This window comes from Limanda limanda, chromosome 11 (assembly GCF_963576545.1).
Source record: "Limanda limanda chromosome 11, fLimLim1.1, whole genome shotgun sequence".
In the NCBI taxonomy this organism is placed as follows: Eukaryota; Metazoa; Chordata; class Actinopteri; order Pleuronectiformes; family Pleuronectidae; genus Limanda; species Limanda limanda.
Genome location: NC_083646.1, coordinates 8,490,212 through 8,508,791, shown reverse-complemented (window position 1 = coordinate 8,508,791; position 18,580 = coordinate 8,490,212). Strand labels below are relative to the sequence as shown.

The 18,580-nt window shown below is 40.7% G+C and overlaps 1 protein-coding gene across 2 annotated transcripts; it reads right to left on the bottom strand.

The window, feature by feature from the left end:
- Positions 1-121: 121 nt before the first annotated feature.
- inpp5b (inositol polyphosphate-5-phosphatase B) lies at positions 122-18,075 on the bottom strand. 2 transcript variants are annotated; one of them, XM_061081329.1, is made up of 23 exons: positions 17,889-18,075; positions 17,095-17,174; positions 16,760-16,857; positions 16,488-16,517; positions 16,263-16,373; positions 14,947-15,081; positions 10,004-10,091; positions 8,637-8,795; positions 6,891-6,992; positions 6,501-6,615; positions 5,515-5,631; positions 4,709-4,896; positions 4,489-4,600; positions 4,295-4,404; positions 3,737-3,872; positions 3,431-3,541; positions 3,013-3,178; positions 2,527-2,762; positions 2,266-2,373; positions 1,739-1,823; positions 1,239-1,366; positions 1,017-1,128; positions 122-584 (listed from the first exon to the last, which is right to left on the bottom strand). In XM_061081329.1, exons 1-23 carry the CDS (start codon positions 17,943-17,945, stop codon positions 475-477), a joined length of 2,694 nt encoding a protein of 897 aa, XP_060937312.1. In that variant the 5' UTR covers positions 17,946-18,075; the 3' UTR covers positions 122-474. The 2 variants fall into 2 exon arrangements, with proteins under 2 accessions (XP_060937312.1, XP_060937311.1); XM_061081328.1 differs by lacking the exons at positions 14,947-15,081; positions 16,263-16,373; positions 16,488-16,517; ... (1 more) ...; positions 17,095-17,174; positions 17,889-18,075 and adding an exon at positions 13,326-13,399 and having other exon boundaries at positions 123-584.
- Between the last annotated feature and the right edge of the window lie 505 nt (positions 18,076-18,580).

Sequence of the window (18,580 nt, the reverse complement as noted above, 5' to 3'; positions counted from 1 at the left end):
GATTCACCGTTAAATAAATTGCATCATTTCCATCTGGAAATAAAAACCATGTCTTTGTTTGCCATCCAACACACTTTGAGTGAGAAAAGTTTGACTTCACCAGTGACACACTTTCGTTTCCAACTGTTTTTATACATAAAAAAAACAATGTGCTGTTGAGATCAGAAACATCAAAATACAAATTATCTTTTTTTTTTTTTTTTAAATAAAATATAGATACATTAAAAATTATTAGGTCTCTACAGATGCTCCACGGAATACAATAAACTCTTTCCATCAACAGACCACAAACAAACTAATATCAGGTAAGAACTGTGGCTTTAAAGTGATTCTACTATATCTACACAAAGAGCCATCCGCGAAGATAATAATTCATTAGTTCATTTCATGTACGGTTCATTACAAATACTAAACTGTACATTGTATTTTAGTGTTGCGCATCAGCATGAAGGACAAGATGAAGGAGTCCTCCCTCTACGAGGAGCCCTGGGTCAGGAAGTGCTGAAAGAACTCCTGGGTCTTCCTCTTTTCGGCCAGATCCTGTTTCTTAGGCGACTTCAGGAGCAAGGATGCAAAAATGGTGGCTATACAGGGATAAAATTAATTATTCATATTGCAAAGTATAACAAAGGGTTCCCTTTCTTAGGCCTAATGTCCTATCTTTATCAGCTGTTTCAGTTATTGAAATGTTTTAAGTAATGATAGACACGACGAGCAAATCAATGTCAAGAACAAAGAATTTTCATATTGCAATAATAATTTAGTCTCTATTCAAACTTTATTCAAACGGGGCAAGTTGGGTAAGCATACTTTTTTTTTACACAGAGCCAGACTGCTCCGAGTAATGGAAAAATTACTGAAAACAATCACAGTCATAAACAGAGCTGAATAATAAAACATGAATTTCATTTTGATTTTTCCTGGCTTGATTCCTTACTTTCTCTTCTCTTATTCAACATGTTGACTAAATCAAAAAAGCAAAATTCACAAATGAGCAAACTGCTTGGTTTTCTTACCGAGGATGCTGACATCTAATCGATTGTTGGCAGAATTCTTCATCAGCTCACGCAGAAAGGCAGATAAATAGTTGAACACATTTTGATGGCACCGAGGTAGCATGGAAATAACCTGCAGAGTAAATAAATTAACATTGTATGAAAAAACAAACAAACAGAGATTGTCTTTTATAATTCAAGAAATCTTGGAGAGGATAAATCGTGATTCTCTGTCTCGCTCACTTTCTCACACTGACTGGCATTGGAACAGCTTTCTAGGCACAGCTGGTAAAAGGAGTAGGGGACCACAGGCTGGGGGAGGGCATCCAGAAAGAGAAGCAAGGCCTCTGCCACTGAGTGGTTGCTGCCCGCTGGAGGTCAACACAGAGTTAAGGTGGTAATCGGAGAGGACTCGCCACGTATTGAAATGAAGTGGGAGCAAAATAAACAAATCACGAAAGGAATCATTCAAAATCAAGCTGCACCATACTTTCACACACTCATAGATATCAGTCATCATCAAGATTCCTGAATTATTCCTTTGGAAAACCGTGAAAATTCCCAGACCCCCAATATCCTTCCAACAAGTTTCCTGAAATCCATTCAGTTGATTTTGTGTATTTTCTAAAAAATTAACCAACCAACAAAATACTGACAGGGGCAAAAACATAACCTCCTTTGCGGAGGTAACTAAACTGTGATGCTTTCTGAATAATTCTGATGAGAATTGTTTTGAAGGATACGAAGAGAATCCGGCATGCCAGTGTCGAGGCAATCCCTTATTTCTGCAAATTCACTCCGGAGACCAGGTTGCTGAAATATGTCTTCCTGCAAATGGAAGATATAACACATGAGTCTTGGTGTTTTTAGAAGCAAATTAGAAACTTATAAACAGGTTGCGGAACTGAAATAGACTTTGTTTAGAATGAGATTTAGCATACAATCCCATGTTTACGCTACCTAAATCAAGTAAATAAATCACTGCTAATTCCCTTCAGCGAATCAATGCAGAGACTCCACAAAGCTACTTGGCTGGCAGGAAAAACTAATAACACATACTTTGTGTCCAGAGTAAAACTCTAGCTTAATTCCTTTGTCCTTTAAAATATACAACACAAAAAACAGGAAGGAGGCCAAGAGTCACATAAATCACCCTAACATTACAAATCTGTCCAGAAGAAATGTGCCAAACATAAACTAAGTAGAAGTACAGTGTTCTTTTATTTTATTACAGCAGCAAAACAGAAACATTGGCATCTGATTGTCTGACCTGTTTGATTGCATTACGGAACAAGTGATCCACCATCATCCAGAGCTCCTTAGGAATGTCTAGAGGCTTTTCAGGGGTTACTGCATTCTCATCTCCAGACCTCTCTGCCTAATGTTAGGAACAAACACAGCAAAGAAAAGTTAAGATATAACAGACAAATCTGTGCGAAATTGTAAATCTGCAAAGTTATGAAAAAGATATTCTGTGTCTTGTGAGGTCTTTCAAGGACACTGTACTTGTTCTGCACATGGGAGCACTCACAAGATCACGAAGCGTCTCTTGCGGCATGTCCTGGATGGGCTCCCTCAGCTGACACAACGAACGGATGGAGGAGCCGTAGCAGCTGGGCAGGTAGTTTCCTGTCAGAGGGATGAAGTAGTCCTTGCCACGCTCCAGGTGAAGCACCAGGATGTCTTCGATCTGCTCCTTGCCAGAGTTTAGTTCAGGCGCCGTCGAGCGGTTTACAAAAACCTCAAGGTCAATGTCCACAGAGCCACCTGGACGTTGAGAGGTGCACAAATAAAGTAACGTGTGACTCAACTATTTTTGAATTATGTCGTACAGGGGTTTCTACAAATGCTGAGGTAGTGCTCTTTGAGGATTTATAAAGCAACATGACGTCCATAATCTGCAACAATATGTCGTCTTGCACTATAAAAAAGGAAAATGCACCTCAAGGGACGACATTGATGCTTTATTAAAATGAAATGTGGCTCCTGGAGGAAACGGGGACTATGTGTAACTCACCCTGAGCGATGAAGCCTTTGGGGGGGTTTGCTGTGAGCCAGGGCTTGCAGTATGTAGACTCATTCGGCTTCTGGATAAACTCAAATTGACACGGGACCTGCCCATCATTCAAGAGGCTCAACGTCTCCGCCTGGTGCTGCATGAACTTCACGTCCTTAAAGTGGAACTGAAGGAAGAGAGAAGGATTCATGTGGTGAGATTAAAATAATAAGTCGACTCTATGGTTTGCAACTGTATCCTTAAATACCTGCAATAGGCCCCAAGCCTGAGATCAATACACGGCTTCATTAGTTGTGGTTTACTTACTGAAGTCATTAAAGGGTATAATGAGAAGGCATTTTGTTTTACTAAGTGCATCAGAGAGATAAAACTGCTCCCATTACACTATAATAGGACTGAAAGTGATTGGAACTTTTACCTCCTGCTTGGACAGGGTTACAGACGGAATGCACTCATTCTCCATTTTGTCGATATTGCGCACAATCTCTTCAAATGTCTTCTTATAGGCTTCACTATTTACTCTCTTGATCTGTAGGAACATATAGGAGGAGGTCACAGGCAAATAAACAATCAGTTATACTGCAGTGACATATGCAGATAAGCAGATAAAGTCAAATATTAATGTAATTTTCACTGATTTACCATTTGGTTATGTATTTTCTAATTTATGTGTATGTTTTTTACCACATGGAAAAGAAAAATGGATAAAATCTGAGTCACTTACCCCAATTTCAAGCATGGAACTGACTGGTTTGTGGTCACTGGCCTTCAGAGCCATGTGACTCTGGTAATGTTGTTGCTTGATGTTTTTCCCTCTCCACAGGACACGGTCACACCAGGCAGGCACGCGACATTTTTCACTAAATGCAGAAGTAATAAAATGTTAATTATCAAGCACGTTTGTTACATCTCTAATTAGATTAAGTATTGAAGGCAGAAATGACAACTGTATGACAGTGTATATGCACAGGGTAGACTAGAAGGTTGGCAGCTCGAAACTGAACCTATGCCAAAGTGTCCTTGGGCAGAATGATGAACCCCAAAAATGTCCCCTTATAGATATTAAATGCAGTGTGTGTGTCATTTTGATAAAAGTGTCAACTAAATGACATGTAATGTACAGTAATGTAATGGATGGGACTGAAGTATCTTAACAGTGAAACATATCCGGGAGGAGCTGGAATACGACAAACTTCTTTCTTGTTGCAATTATGTTAATTTTAATCGTGTTACTGAAGAATGATCTCCTTACTAACTGCTATTTGCAGCTATACAAGATTACCTTGTGTCCCATTTGTCAGAGCCGGTGTCATATTTGTAGGTGGGCTGGAAATCAATCTCGCCCTCCACAAAACCAACAAACACAGCCTCCTCATCGATCTGCCTCTTGAGCTGAGGACAAAATGCAGCTCGTAAGAATCAGCTCTCACAAAGACAATACAAAGACAGAAAAGAGATTAAGACCATTCCAAATACCTGATCATAACTGTGCAGAGTTTCAAAGTCCTTCTTGCTGATTAGCTCCTTCACATTGGAAACATCAAGCTCACTGATTCTGTAGTTGAGGTCTCCAATCCATAAAACCACACTAATGAATCAAAGAGAAAATTTCAAATGAGAATTTGCAATACACAGCAAATACTATGGTTTTTATATGAATCATATTATAACTTTTAACTGTATTAATGGTCCGTACTCATGCTTCATGATCGTGAGTGGAGTCTGTGTAGGCTCAAGCTGCCGAAACTGGAGACGGCTGCAAATATCCTTATAGTCTTGATTGCGTCTCTCATATTCTTCTATGTGGGCAGCTAAGTGAGAGTTGACCACACAGATGCTGGAGTTGTGGAAGTGAAATCGGATTGCCACAGCACCCTTGTTTCCCTGTGAGCCAGTGAGAGATTGAAAAAGACGAGAGAAAGTCAGTCAAGATTAATGCCAATCGAGCATCTACAAAGATTCAAAAGATAAATGAGGTTATATGCAGTTATACAAGCTCCCTCTGTTTGAAAGTGATCCAGTGTGGCGCAGAGAATAAGATACTTGGCAGGTTTCAGTTGTTTCTGGGTGCAGACTATTAGCCAGCGTCTCATTACTGCAGGAGAGGAGCCCCTACTGGTCACCCGCCTGCCATCTGCTCGACACTGCAGAGGCTGCTAAGTCAGCATATCTGCATACGAGACGAGAATAATCTATTCTGCAACAGTGTGTGAGGAACAAAGTTGGAGGTGCTGGATGAACAAGCTCTCAAGTGAAGAGTTATAAACAGAGAGGGTTGGAGGGACAACACTGGTTTCACTTGTTAAAGTATTTGTCTATCCCACAGTTTCTATCACATTCATTCACTGGTGGCAGCACATCTGGATTTTCATCATCACAGATAAACCAATGAACAGTCATTGCATGAGATTTCTGCTTCGAAAATGGAACAACTTAACATAAAACCAGCAAACCTACAGGATGCACATCTATAATAAAATAAGCCTGTAAAACCAGTCTTACCATTCTTCCCATGATGCCAGTGCCCACAGACTCTGCCTCCACTTCAGATATGAACTCTGCATGCTCTTTCTTCACATAGAAGATCAGCATGATGCCCACCAGACGCACCAACTTCACCTGGAGCAGAGCACGAATAAAAAAAGAAACATCAGTTAATACAGTAAAGGAAGAATAATTTAAAATGCGAATTTCCTGCATATTTTAAATTCATGGGTAGTTTGACTCTGTAGCCCTGAGATACAGCCTAACACGTTTTTGCTGCTCAGAGTTTTTTCACTTGCAGCTGCTTAGAACAAAAACAATGTGTATTTCAGAACATTAAGTAGAACCCACTGTCTTATCTGAAGGAAAACAGATGTGACCACCCCAGAATATTAAGCAGGGGGAAGCAAAACAGTTTGATAAGCCTCCTCTGTCAATCCTACAGGAAACAACATTCAGATACTAATGTAAAAACTTTTATTTTTCAAGCTGCCAGGCTTTTAAAGTGTCGGTTACAGAACAGTAAGTGTGCTTTAGTCACAGCACTGACACTTGATGAGGAAATGTCATTATTCAAGGTCTGTCGCTGACAGACTTCCTGTACACCCTATGAGGTCTCAAGGAAAGCAGCCAAGCAGATAAAAAAAAAGTAACATGATAAGCAAAAGTCAGCACTCTGAGAAAAGAGAAGTCGATGATAGTGAATAAGAGGAAGAGGAAGAGAAAGATAGAAGATATCTTCAAACATTAAAGTCTGAAAAATCTTACCTAACTGGTAGGGTTATCATAACTATTCTTTATGATATGGTAAAAATCCATTGACCACACTTACCATTCCATAAAACACAGGAAACTCAGAATAACAGTGAATCTGCTACTAGTTTCTATGTAAAAAAAAAAGAAAAGAAGCTTAACCCTGTAAAGACAGAATACAATTGGCCGGGCTTTAACATATACAGGTCCAGGAAGACAACTTTAAAGAAGAAAAAAATGGATTTTCTTACTAAGGCATACTTGGCATCTGGATGCAAGCCCTTGGACACAGCCTTCGTCCACTCCAGCTCTTTGGGGGTGTCATTAAAGAAGAAAGCCTCTTTGCTGAGATCCAGCTCCTGGAAACTATAAGGAAGAACAAAGGGGAGTTTGAGTTTTGATTCCCACATCACCCACAGCTTGTGAGGTCTTTACCAAACTTTTTTCTAGTCTTTCAATCAAAGTAGTGAAGTGAAACGTAGGCAGTATCAGTGGGCGCACGCTGCCGAATCTGTGGGACAGCATGTTCTCCTACTGAAAACGTGATCAATGCCTGCATGTATATGTCAGAGGTTTGAGGACTGCATGTCTGTATGTGTGATAGGATTAAGTGGAGAATTGCACTGCTGTTCTTGACTTACCCCACGCAGTACATGTCAGGAGGGTCCAGAGTGCAGCTCAGCCAAGGACTGAGGCTTTCCTTCGGCGTCTGTCCATTCACATTGTATGTGCCGAGGAAAAGGCTGCGACAGAATGGGGGAGAGATGAGGAGAATACAGAGTTTACTTAAAAAAAGCATTTCGTCTTGCTTTTAACCTGCTGACAAGCTTATTCAGAGTCGCTTCTGTGATTTGCAGTTTAAATCAGGGGACATTAATCTACCTCGATGTATATTAAGCTGATTTACTACAGCACTCTCTCATCTTGAAATTGTGTTTTATGTAATTTATAAAATCAGCCATCCTGGAACTTCAGTGCCTTGCTGAAGGAAACCTACTGTGAGAAACGGTGAGGGCGCAAACCCTTCACAACCCCACTGAAATTTATCTTGCAGGTCCAGATCAAAATACCAACATCCTTCTATTCAACCGGCCTCCTCTCTTGACCTTCAGGCAGCAGCCACTCCACTCACGCACAGGAAAAGCACAGAACTCTTTATTTTGTGCTGACCACCATCACACCTTACTGCACAAAACTCTCTGTCCTAATGGCCCCAGTCTCAGCTACCTGGAAAAATGCTGAAGCTGTTTTTATACAAAAATCATGGACTGCTGCTTTCTTAAGCTTTTTTTTCTTCTTAACTGTACATTCTCAGTACTGTGGAGAGTAACATGAAAATGAAGCAGACAATTCAGGTCTCCGAGCACAATGCAAAATGTTCTGTATGATTGCTGTTTCTCATCAAGACAATAATTAAGGCACACATCTACCAACAGGAGGCAGTGTAGTTAAAGTGAAGTCAATAAAGGAAATGCTTTTTTTTCATTTATTTCTCAGAAAGCCCCAAACCTAAAAATGTCTCGGTGTTTACCGGTATATCAACATCCACAATCAATGAGATTAGACTAAAGTGCAGTTACCTTCTACACTGGTGCAATTCTAGAAAGCATCTGAGACAGTAGTGCTTAAAATAGCAAAAAGCTAAGTACACAGAACTACAAAACCACAGATGTTGACTCAATGCTTTTACATAATACTTATTGGTTCCAAGCTGTTCTCACAGCTAAACTGTGTGCTCAACACAAGTGTAACATTATGTGTATAAAATATCTTGACATGCGTCCAAAATTCAAACCTGCAAAATATTAATTCTGCAAGTTTGCATAATTATGTAGAAGTAGGACTTTAGGTAACAGCTACTGTACATCAGATTAAATAGTGTATGAAACCCCCGTAGCACTCTCACTCTCCTGCCAGAACAAGATCAGGACCTCCTAGATTGGGACAGGCACATGTCTAATTGGACCCAGCACCTCCTTTATCACAATCAAATCTTTAAATCAATTTTGTGAAATATTTAATGTTATCTGTTGTGACATTTTTATTTCCCTTTGAAGTTATATTAAATCTGGTTTGGAGTCACTTTAAACCTAATTAAAAAAAACTGAGAGAGAGTCATTAATCCCTTCCTCCTAATTCAATTTTCCACCATTTGTAGCAAACCAAACAAAGAGAGGGATTCAGCTCTAAGCCGTAAACAGCTGTTTCTATCTACCTCCCTGATAACTCAGAGTCTATGACTAAGATTATTGAATGTAATTTACATACAATGTTCTTTTTTGTGATGTTCAATTTTCTCCAGACACTCGAGTCAGACTGATCAACGGAACAGATCCCCTCTCTGGCCTCCTATTGTATAAATGAAGCACTGGTCGACAGCAACATACCTGAAGTTCTCCAGGTAAGTGTAAATGTCTTCATTCTTCAGCAGCTCACATCTGATGAGGTTGTCACGCAGGTTGAACTGAGGCATGGTCAGTATCTGAGCTTTGTTTGACGTGGTGTGGCTGGAGGCGTAAACCAGGTCATCCCTGGAGATGGCTTGACTGCACAACGAGAGGAGAAGTAAGAGTTAGACGCTGAGGTGAGTAGAGACAGACCAAAATAGAAACAAGATCATTCTGTCACTCTGGTGTGAGGTCAGAGGGGCAACAAGTGTCTGGATGATCGTAAACTGGGTGTTTGGTCTAAGTTGTTTGACTTTTCTGTTCACCGACCAAAGTGCAGTTATCAGTTTGCACCAACAATACCATTCGACCTACTTGCATCAGTTAATACCGCTTCTAAAAGCTAGAAATTAAATGACATAACACTCTGCTCCAGACCAACAGTGAGATAAACAGTAGATCAACACATGCTCAGTAGAAACCAAGACTATGGGGCAACACGTCATTTCCCTGGTAACAATACACAATGAGACAAAGAAAAGAGGAAGAAATGTGATATGCCGGTCTCTCAGAAATCTTTCAGAAACAAACCATAACTAAACACCATCTTAGAAAATACAGTTGGTTCATTCAAGGCAGCCGTCACTTTCAGGTAAAACAAATGAACATAGCAAATTAGCATTGTTTTATTTAACAACTTTAGTAAATTAAGAGGTTTGAATTTAAATGATACATGCCTCATAGGCTGCTGTCGGGTATGTAAACAGTACCTGTACAATTCTCAAGTTATATGCTTTTTATACTTTTAAATATTACTATTTTTTTAGGTCACGCTGCAGCAAGTAGGCAATCTGGTTTTTCTGTTTCAGCTCTCAAATGTATTGCATTTAACATTGTGTTAAGTGAACCTATTTATTAATGTGATGTAACTTTCAAGCGATACAGTAAAGTCATTGGTGCCTTGTTGTTTGAATATCTTCCTTAAACACTTGGGTTACAGCTACAATTAGCTCTTTACAGTTGTACTTATCCATCAAACAGTCAAGTTAGAAATATAGTCGAGGCAGCAATGAACCACAGACACGGAAAAGAGAAGACGACCACACGCGAGCAAACATGAAAAAAAATAAAGAAAAAAGGAAGGCTCTGTAAAAGGAAGGAAATGTATTCTACATGTTAAGTCAGCGTAAAGAAAACAAAACAGTCTTTACATTGAGTGACACACACTGAATATTAGCATAAACTCACAAAACGCCGCATCACACTTTTATGTAAGTAGTTATAGTTTACTGTATGGAATCTTTCTACACCTGTATAAGAACACAAAGTTTGAAAGCTTCCACGTGTGAATAATAAAAAGGCCTCACCTCTCCGGGCCTGGACACACTCTGGACTTCTGTGCGCCGCTGTTGGAAACGATTTCCTTTTCTGAACTTCCCTTTTGGTCCGATTTCTCTGTTTGGAGAAGGCAGATTAAAGGAAGGTTATACAAAACAGTCTTTGTTCACTTGACAAAACATAAGATCATGAAGGTAAATACTAACATTATAGTACAAATCCAAAATGCCTAAGTAAATATATTCTCAGTTAAGACTGTGTGGTGCAAGCTACTTAAGCTTATCTCCTGGTGGAAAAATTGGTGTCATATACCCAGAAGACACTGATGAAAATGTCGAGAGTTTGTGGTGATAAGAGCTGATAGTAGTGTCTGTGTGTTGTCAAGAAAACCACTTTATCTCTGCAGCAGAATTGTTGCTGTTGTGAAAGCGTCTGTGCAGAAAACCTCACGATGTGTTGTGCATGTGTGAAAGGCAAACTCTGGGTAAACTCCGTAGACAATTCGCCACATTTTACCCGCAGGTCACGTCTGAAAACGGTTTTAGTGTTGTTCCCAGCAACATTATCTTAAAATGCCCTAAGTATCATATGAGAAAGAACCCAGCCCTGTGCAAACCCATTTCAACACTTTAATAATGACTAGGTTGAATAAATTAAAGCTACCATGCCCAAGAACAAAAACAAACTCCCACAGTAACATGGAAGTCAATCATAAAAAAAGTGCCAAGTAAGGGTTCGGCTGTGGTCAATCGACAGAGCCGGTCTTTTGCAGTCGGTAGCAGTTAGTGCATCCCAAGTAGCTGGCTTTCACTGAAGTGTGAGGTATGAGACAGCATGGCCCCTGTCTCCTGCAGCTTGGCAGGGAACACAGCTGGCTGCTCTGAAAGGGAAGGCCAGGTTCTTTGAGCAGGAAATTAAACTCTACTAAAGTTTCGGTATAGGCTACTTTTAAGAATGCACCTGACCAACATGGCAGTGCCAGCACACAAAAGTTTTTTCTACTGCATTTGTTTTCTGATCTCTGCTGTTTTTTGGTTTCAGCATTCAACACAAGAACGTTGTGGCCAGAATGCACTTCTAGACATGGATATCAAGAGTGCTGTGACTATAACATCATACAACTAAAACATTGTCACAGGGGTAAGAAAGTTGTCAATATATGCCTAAAGAAAAGTGATCACAAAAATCCCAACAATGCAGTGACAAAGTGTATGATTTTAGTTACATCTGTGGCTAATGCAGAACATTTGAGACAGCGTTAAAACCACAGTTGTCATACAACATAACTTTTTCTGCATCTTTGTTGTAAAGAAATGTTCTCATCTCTCAGACTTTCTAAGAAAACAGGTTGTGACATGTGCAACTCCAAGAAAAGGTCATCATATCAGAAATGTTTGTGCCAGTTGTCTCATTTTGTATATTTAGTACAATAATCTACAATGTAACAAACACAATCTGAACTGTCCCCATGTAAGTTATGACTGAAAAAGAGTGGCGTTTGTGTGAAATGGAAAATAAGAAGATGGGCCATTATGTGTCTGAGAAAACTTCCAGCAAACTGTGAAATTACATTAGAAGGGTGTAACTTAATAAACGCTCAGGGTTAAGACGTTGCAAATCTTGTGCACACAAAGAAAAACCACATGTAACTGTGAAATTGATGAAGTGCTTCATGAGTTGCAGAAACCTAACCCCAAGATTTCAAGGACATGCATGTTAGACTTTAGCCCTTTAGAGACTGGTTCATCCCCATTTCATTTGTTGGATTGTTTACCAATGGTAAGAGTTTGTTCTCGCTTTGAACACCAGTTTCTCTCGGTGAAATAAACCATGTCATGGTAAAAGCTGAACAATAAAGAAGGTATAAAGACGACAGTGCACAAAAAGGTAGTTAGTTACTATCACAAAATGTTAACCTTCAAATCCTCAACTATTCTGAAAACTGAATAATAAATTAGGACAAATTTTAAGCATATACAATATTAGTCATCCTCACATTACAGCTGCTAAAATGCATTAACATCTACTTTACCTCTCCTTGTATGATAGTGACCTCGATGTTATCAGGTTTTGGACGTCTGATCAGTCAAATTTAAGCAAATACAGGGCATGGATGTGGACAATGGGGACTTGTTAATGAGGTGATTAACCTATAATAATCGTTAGCAGCTCATCAACATGAGACAAAGTGTTAGTCTCAGTGGAAACTGCTGCAGAGAGCTTCTTCTTCCTGGGAGAGGATCCCTCACATGCGTCTCTCTCTGAGGTTTCTACGTGGTTTTTAGTGGGTATTCCTTACTCTTGTTGAGGGTGAATAACAGAGGATGTCGCGTGAATATTGGCAATGCACGAATAAAATGTTATTGCTTCATTCATTCATTTTAATAAGCTATTAAACACTTTGTCGACTAAAACCAACAACGCTGCTGCTGCTTATTTGACAACCAGCCCCCCCAGTGAGGCCCTGACCCCATGAGGGTCCTGTGTGTGACCACCAGCTCAGCATGTTTCACATTCCTGCTCATTGCTTGAGTATCATTAACCAGCTAATGAGCTTAATAACCATGGAGGCTGAACTACACACGTCTGCGCCTCTTTATCTGCAGCTGACCACAAGTCAGTCTCTTCCGTATTAATGCACCCGCAGCTTTTTATCTGCAGCTGCACAAAGTTCACTGTTTCATAACTTCCTTTTCATTTTGTCAGCTCCAAGTAATCAGCTGCAAGAGGAATGAATCTAAAGCTGCAGATAAACACGACATCGCTTCTTCCTGCTTTAACAACACACACTTGGATCACACTTGCATTGATTTAGAGAAACTCTCTCCTCCCAAGTCGGTGCAGAGCAGCTTCATCTCTGGGAAAGTTTGCAGAGTAGTGATTTGAAGCTAACAGGCTAAGCTAGCTGAGAGGATGAGCTAGCGAGAGTGTCTCTTTGGAAACAGACGACGGTGTGACACAATGTGTGTGACACAAATCTGTGTGTGTGTGTGTCAAAACACTGACTCTTACCACAGCGGGTGTGTCACGGTCTGTCACACAGCGACGACCACTAACTTCATGTAGCCCCGTTAGCCTTTAGCATCGCTCGGCTACACAGGCTAACCTGACGTACACCTTCACATTCTGAGCCATAACAACCACTGAGATTCAACACAAACAAATTGTTTCACCCAGCGAACCCTGGCCCCTGCAAGCTAACCTGGCTAAAGATAGCCTCGATGAACCAACTACTTCTACTACTGGCTAGCTGGAGTTAGCTGGGGAGCTAGCCAGCTAAACGGGACACACTTTTTTGGTTGTTACAGCACCTGAAGACAAGACAGTAAATGTTTTGAATATTTGTCATACCCGAGTCTTTCACCGGCTGAGACATCTCCCCGCACCGCTGCCACTCATTCTGTGCAGGAGGAGACGAGCTCCAGTGAGACCTGCCCATGCAAAGTGAGGTGGGAGGAGTTAACCTGCTGCTGCTGCAGAGACACACGAGCTGAACCACACACTGTTCACACACTGTTTACATGCTGCACACAATGTTACACCGGTGCAACATGAAGTTAGGCTCATGCATTTCAAGAGGATAAAATAAAATAAAATATCAGCAGGGTTTCCCAGCAGTCCCCTAAAGAAACCACATTTAAATCAACTAGATTCAGGTTTTCATTTGGATCTGCAGCAAGTTGCAAACACTCATAAATATCAGACCCTTAAAATATGCCTTCAAATTTAAGATCCTCGAATTATTCTGTGTGAAATCAAGAAAAAAAAATCCTAAATCCGACCCCTGATCCGCACCGTAAATCTTCCTTGGGTCAGGTCCCACCCCTCCACAGAATAGAATAGAAATCAGTCGGGTAGTTTAGTGTTATTCTACTAACAAACATACAAAGACAGTGGAAAACACACAAAGTGCACAGTAGAGTGTTTCCTTCCGCCAAGGCACCAAAACCTAAGTCTGTCATAAACATAGACTGTATATAAGGATAAATATGTGTATTTTTATACAGTCTACAGTCATGAGCAGCTTGGCTCCCAGCATGCACAAACATAATGTGTGAAATCTTTAAGGGAACATATCCTGTCATGTGACTGCAACTACACAAACATTTGTTTCTTCATAAACAAAGTAAATGTTTCATTGTGACCTTCAAAGATCACACATGGATTATTGTATTGAAATACTAAATATATAGTAGGTCTCTTGATTGTCAACCCCTTCATTGTTAAGTCCACTGAGGAGTTTATGTTTTCACTCGTGTTTGTTGGTGTATTTGTTCAGGAGGATTCAAAAACCTCTGGGAAAGAAGATGCTGACACAGGATTCCCCCCCCTCCCTTCACTTTCTTTCTCTATATTCAAAGACAAATAAATCAATAACGTTATCAGACAACTCCCTTTACTTTTATATTTGTACTATAAACAGTCACGTGTAGGACTGTTCGGCCTAGGCATAGGAACGCTCTCTACTGAGGGCTGTTCTCATTTGGCTCTGTTTTATGCTTTTGAAAACCCGTCAGAGTCAGATCAGCCAGGACATTTAAAAAAAAAAAGCTTTTTGAATTAACTCTCTATTTTTGACTAATCCCTGTCGTCAAGCCGACTGGTGAGCATGTTTTAAGGTGCTGTAGAGATAAAGTCTGGACAGTCATTTCCACATCACAGCAGGAAAAGTGGTGTTATTCATGATAATGAAATTAATAACGACTGTCCTTCCTGTAGCTCTGGCAGGACTATGGCTCTGTTTTAATGCTGGCTCAGCTTCCTGGCTCACTGGGACACTGGTATTAGAAATATTCCAACATTTACTGCTTCAATCATACACATGCCGGGACATTTGCATTCGTCCCCTGTTCTTCCAGCGACCTGTCACCAACTGCATGAATGAACCTATCATGGTTGTCATCTAGAGTGTTACTAGACGGAAGCACAGGCTGGGAACAAATACAAAGAAAACAGATATTAGACGACAAACCTGTTTTCCGGTGCTGGTTGAGTTTAGTGAAAGTTGTGCCGAGAGCCTGTTTGACAACTCCTGGCCCTTTACTGGCTTTCTGGTACTTGTTGATCCACTCGAAAGTTGGCACGTGCGTGGGAGACTTACAAGCATCTGAAGAGAAACCGGAGAGAGAGAGGAAGAGGATCAGAATAAGTTTGGACGATAACAATTACGTGTGACTGAGGAATACGGAAACAGCTTGAATTTGTTATCAGGCACCTGTGGAGGAGGTAAGATTCATGGTGTAAATACAGTGTTGAAGAAGAAGTGATCTAATTTCCGAAGCATTTTTAAGCCTCAGGTTTCGATTTCTGGGACACCACCTTCAAATTTGCCCTTCTTGAAATGTATATTTAGGAAATCGAATTGAGGATCTCATTAAATTTCGCTTACCTTTACCATTTTTAAAATTCCTCCTTGTAACAACTACCGGAGCCGGGTCCTTTAATCTTTCCATCTCCAGGTTAAAAGTCCCAGCGGCTCATTGAGCGTACAACGAAAAATGTAACACACGCGACACACAGGTCCTCGTCCATGCTGACAACTGGCTTCCACTGTGAAGAATAGAGAGCCAGTGGCGAGAGTGACACATCCCTGAAAAATGTCTGTCACCCCATCAACCGAGCTGCTCTATTCAGATGACAAGTTAAAAAGAAGTTCTGGAGAAACATCGAGGAGGAAGTGACACGTCCTTTTTGAACCGTTTGAGTCTCGTCCTTTTGTAAAAGCTGGTGACAGAAATAAACTAAACACACAGTACAGACTCCTCCCCTTGTCTCTGTCTGTCTGTCTGTCTGAGTAACTCCTCTTTTTTTGTCCTCAGTGGAAGCTGTGGAACATCTCACAAATGCATTTGTGTTTTCATTTCAGATTTTTGAATATGTATTTAACAGTAATCTCTTATCAAAATATGATAATATAATGAATTTTAGGCTGCAGACATAATTTAACCCCACGGCAATTGAAGACTGGTTCGGCAGGTTTTATCAAAACATGCGTTAGAGAAGGTTATTTGTACTTAACACAAAGTGACTCCAACTTTGCTCAAAAATATATATATATATATAAATATGAACTTCTGAAGCAAAAAATGATCAGTTGTCTACAACAGATGTTTGTAGTTTTCACACTTGTTGCCTTTCATCACTGCCAATGTCATGTACGTCAAACAGGAAACTACTCTTTTACTACTTTTCAGGGTTTTTCAGAGGCTGCAGAAGCCCTGAACAAAAAGGGATGACTTGCTGGATGTTACGTAAAGGCTTGGCCTCAGTGTGTGAGTGCTGACCTACCACTCCACGCTCTGTTGACCTCACTGAGAAAGAGGCGCGAGTGAGACCCGAAAGGAAGTCTGAGCTCCAGCGCTTCCTCCTGGAAGCTTACTCTCACTCTGGTATCAGCACCTTGAATCAGATGAAGAACATTGTGAGCAAAGAAAACATGTGATATTCAGTTTTACTTGGTATTTGTAATGTATTTGAGAATATTTGTAATTAAGAAAAAAAGGGCAAACACACCCACAACTGCCAGCTCCTCTGGCGAGGAAACTAAAAAAAGTGCAGAATGAAAGACAACAGTAGCATCAGGACATTTTTCACAAGCAACAAGTTATTCTCCTCTATCTAATTTTATTTGTATCGCCCATGTTCACAATGCTCTATTTGCCTCAAAGCTTAACAAAGTGCAGCAGCCTCTTAACCCTGGACAAGGGTGAGGACAAACTACCAGAAAAGAGAAGATTAACAGAATAATAACTCATTATGATGGTAAACATATTGAAGCTGCTCACTCTCCACAACAGCAAAGTCAAGGGAGACGGGTACGATGTCCTCCAGGGACACGTCATCAGCGGTGATGGCCATCCTTCGATGAGTATAAATAAAGATTCTACAAAGGAAAAAAGATTCAAATCAGATGGGTAACAGGGTGTGGTTGAACTCAAACTACTGTAGATCTCCTGCACAACACAGTGAAATCTAGCATTTCAGTTTGTGGTGCTGCTATCGGTTATGCAACTAAGTAAATTCCTCTTCTGAACGAATGACATGTGAACCTTTGAATACAAGCATAATGTTCCGCAACACACAGAAGTCATGTTTTTGCCAATTATTGTTAAAAACTCACGCATGTTCTTTGGAAGACTCCACCAGTCCCAGCAGTATGCTCTCTGTGATGCTGTGAGAGACGACCTCACACTGGACGGCATGTTCACAGTTAAGGGTATAATGAAAATTATTAAGTATTTCTTAATTATTATATGACTTGAAGAGCTGGGCAATAAAACAATATGATCACAACTTAATTTTCATCAGTAGCAATATAACCAAAAGAACAATGTATATCTGTTTATATGTGAATCCTTGAGTTCAATTAATCCAATATAACAACAAAATAAAACCCATTGGTGAAACTCTGCTGCATCAGAACTACTTTTGTTTTCAGACTTCCTGTCACATCAACATCCTCACTTTCTGACAAATACAGGACATCTGCTTGTAATGGAGCATTTTTTACAATCCTGTCATTTGTGACACATCTTCAGGCCAAGTCTCTTCACGCTGCCTGTAACTTCAAACGTCAGCTGGTGACACAAAGCTGCCCCCGTGTGGACGAAAGCTCCAACTACAGGACTTGGACTGGATCCGTGGGAAGTTCCACCCAAACCAAACCTGCTCGTGAAAACAACAACGTGTCAAATACATTGATCTGATATAACCCACAGAAACAGATTTTTTTCATTCTGAGACACGTAAACCACGTAACAGAGCTTTAATCCAAGCTCTATAATCTATTTAATCTATATAATCTGTGGACTGTGATACACTCCAACTCGAGTGGTGCTGGTTTGAACTTAGCTTGAGTCGTGGTATCTCCCATGTAAAGCCCATGAGGAAGCTCAGGCAGGGTGTGAAGGATACTATGAGGCAGTTCTCCTCCCTCTCCAAAGTTTCCTGAATAGCGACGGACTGATCCATAGCGACGCGTCTCTCTCTCCAGCTCGTAAACACAATCCTCAGGGATCCTCCGAGTGAATCTCGATCAGACTTTGATTTCTTTCCCTCTCACACATCTGCAGCAGAGACACGCGAGCAGCGACATTACTCCCTCTTCTGATCCAGATGTTTCCCCCCCCCACACACCCCACTCCTTCCTTCCTTCTTCCTTGGCCCCGCCCGACCCACTCGGGCCTGTCTCTGCCACGCACTGACTCAGAACCCACAGTGACGTCACAGCCGGGGGGTGTCATTAGCTCGGTTTGGATCGGTTTGGATTAACAGGCCTCTTTGGCAGCAGCGCGACTGAGCCAAAGAGGATGATGTCCCACAATAGATCTGGATCCCTTCTTTTACTGAGTTGTACCGAGGAGTTCTGATGATCCACCAGGTCAATGGACCTCCTGGGGTGTTTGGTTAGAGGGGGAACAAACCAGTTAAAGCCCATAGCCCCCAGTACCTCAGCTAACGGTCCCCTAATAAATAGATAGATAGAAAGAAAGATAGATAGATGGATAGATGGATAGATGGATAGATAGATAGATAGATAGATAGATAGATAGATAGATAGATAGATAGATAGATAGATAGATAGATAGATAGATAGATAGATAGAT

Coding starts and splice junctions, on each gene's coding strand:
- inpp5b (XM_061081329.1), bottom strand. CDS start 17,945: ATGGATCAGTCCGTCGCTATTCAGGAAACTTTGGAGAGGGAGGAGAAC. Junction 6,993..8,636: donor ACTTACCTGGAGAACTTCAG/GTATGTTGCTGT, acceptor ATTCTGTCGCAG/CCTTTTCCTCGGCACATACA. Junction 5,632..6,500: donor CAGATGCCAAGTATGCCTTA/GTAAGAAAATCC, acceptor GCTCTGCTCCAG/GTGAAGTTGGTGCGTCTGGT.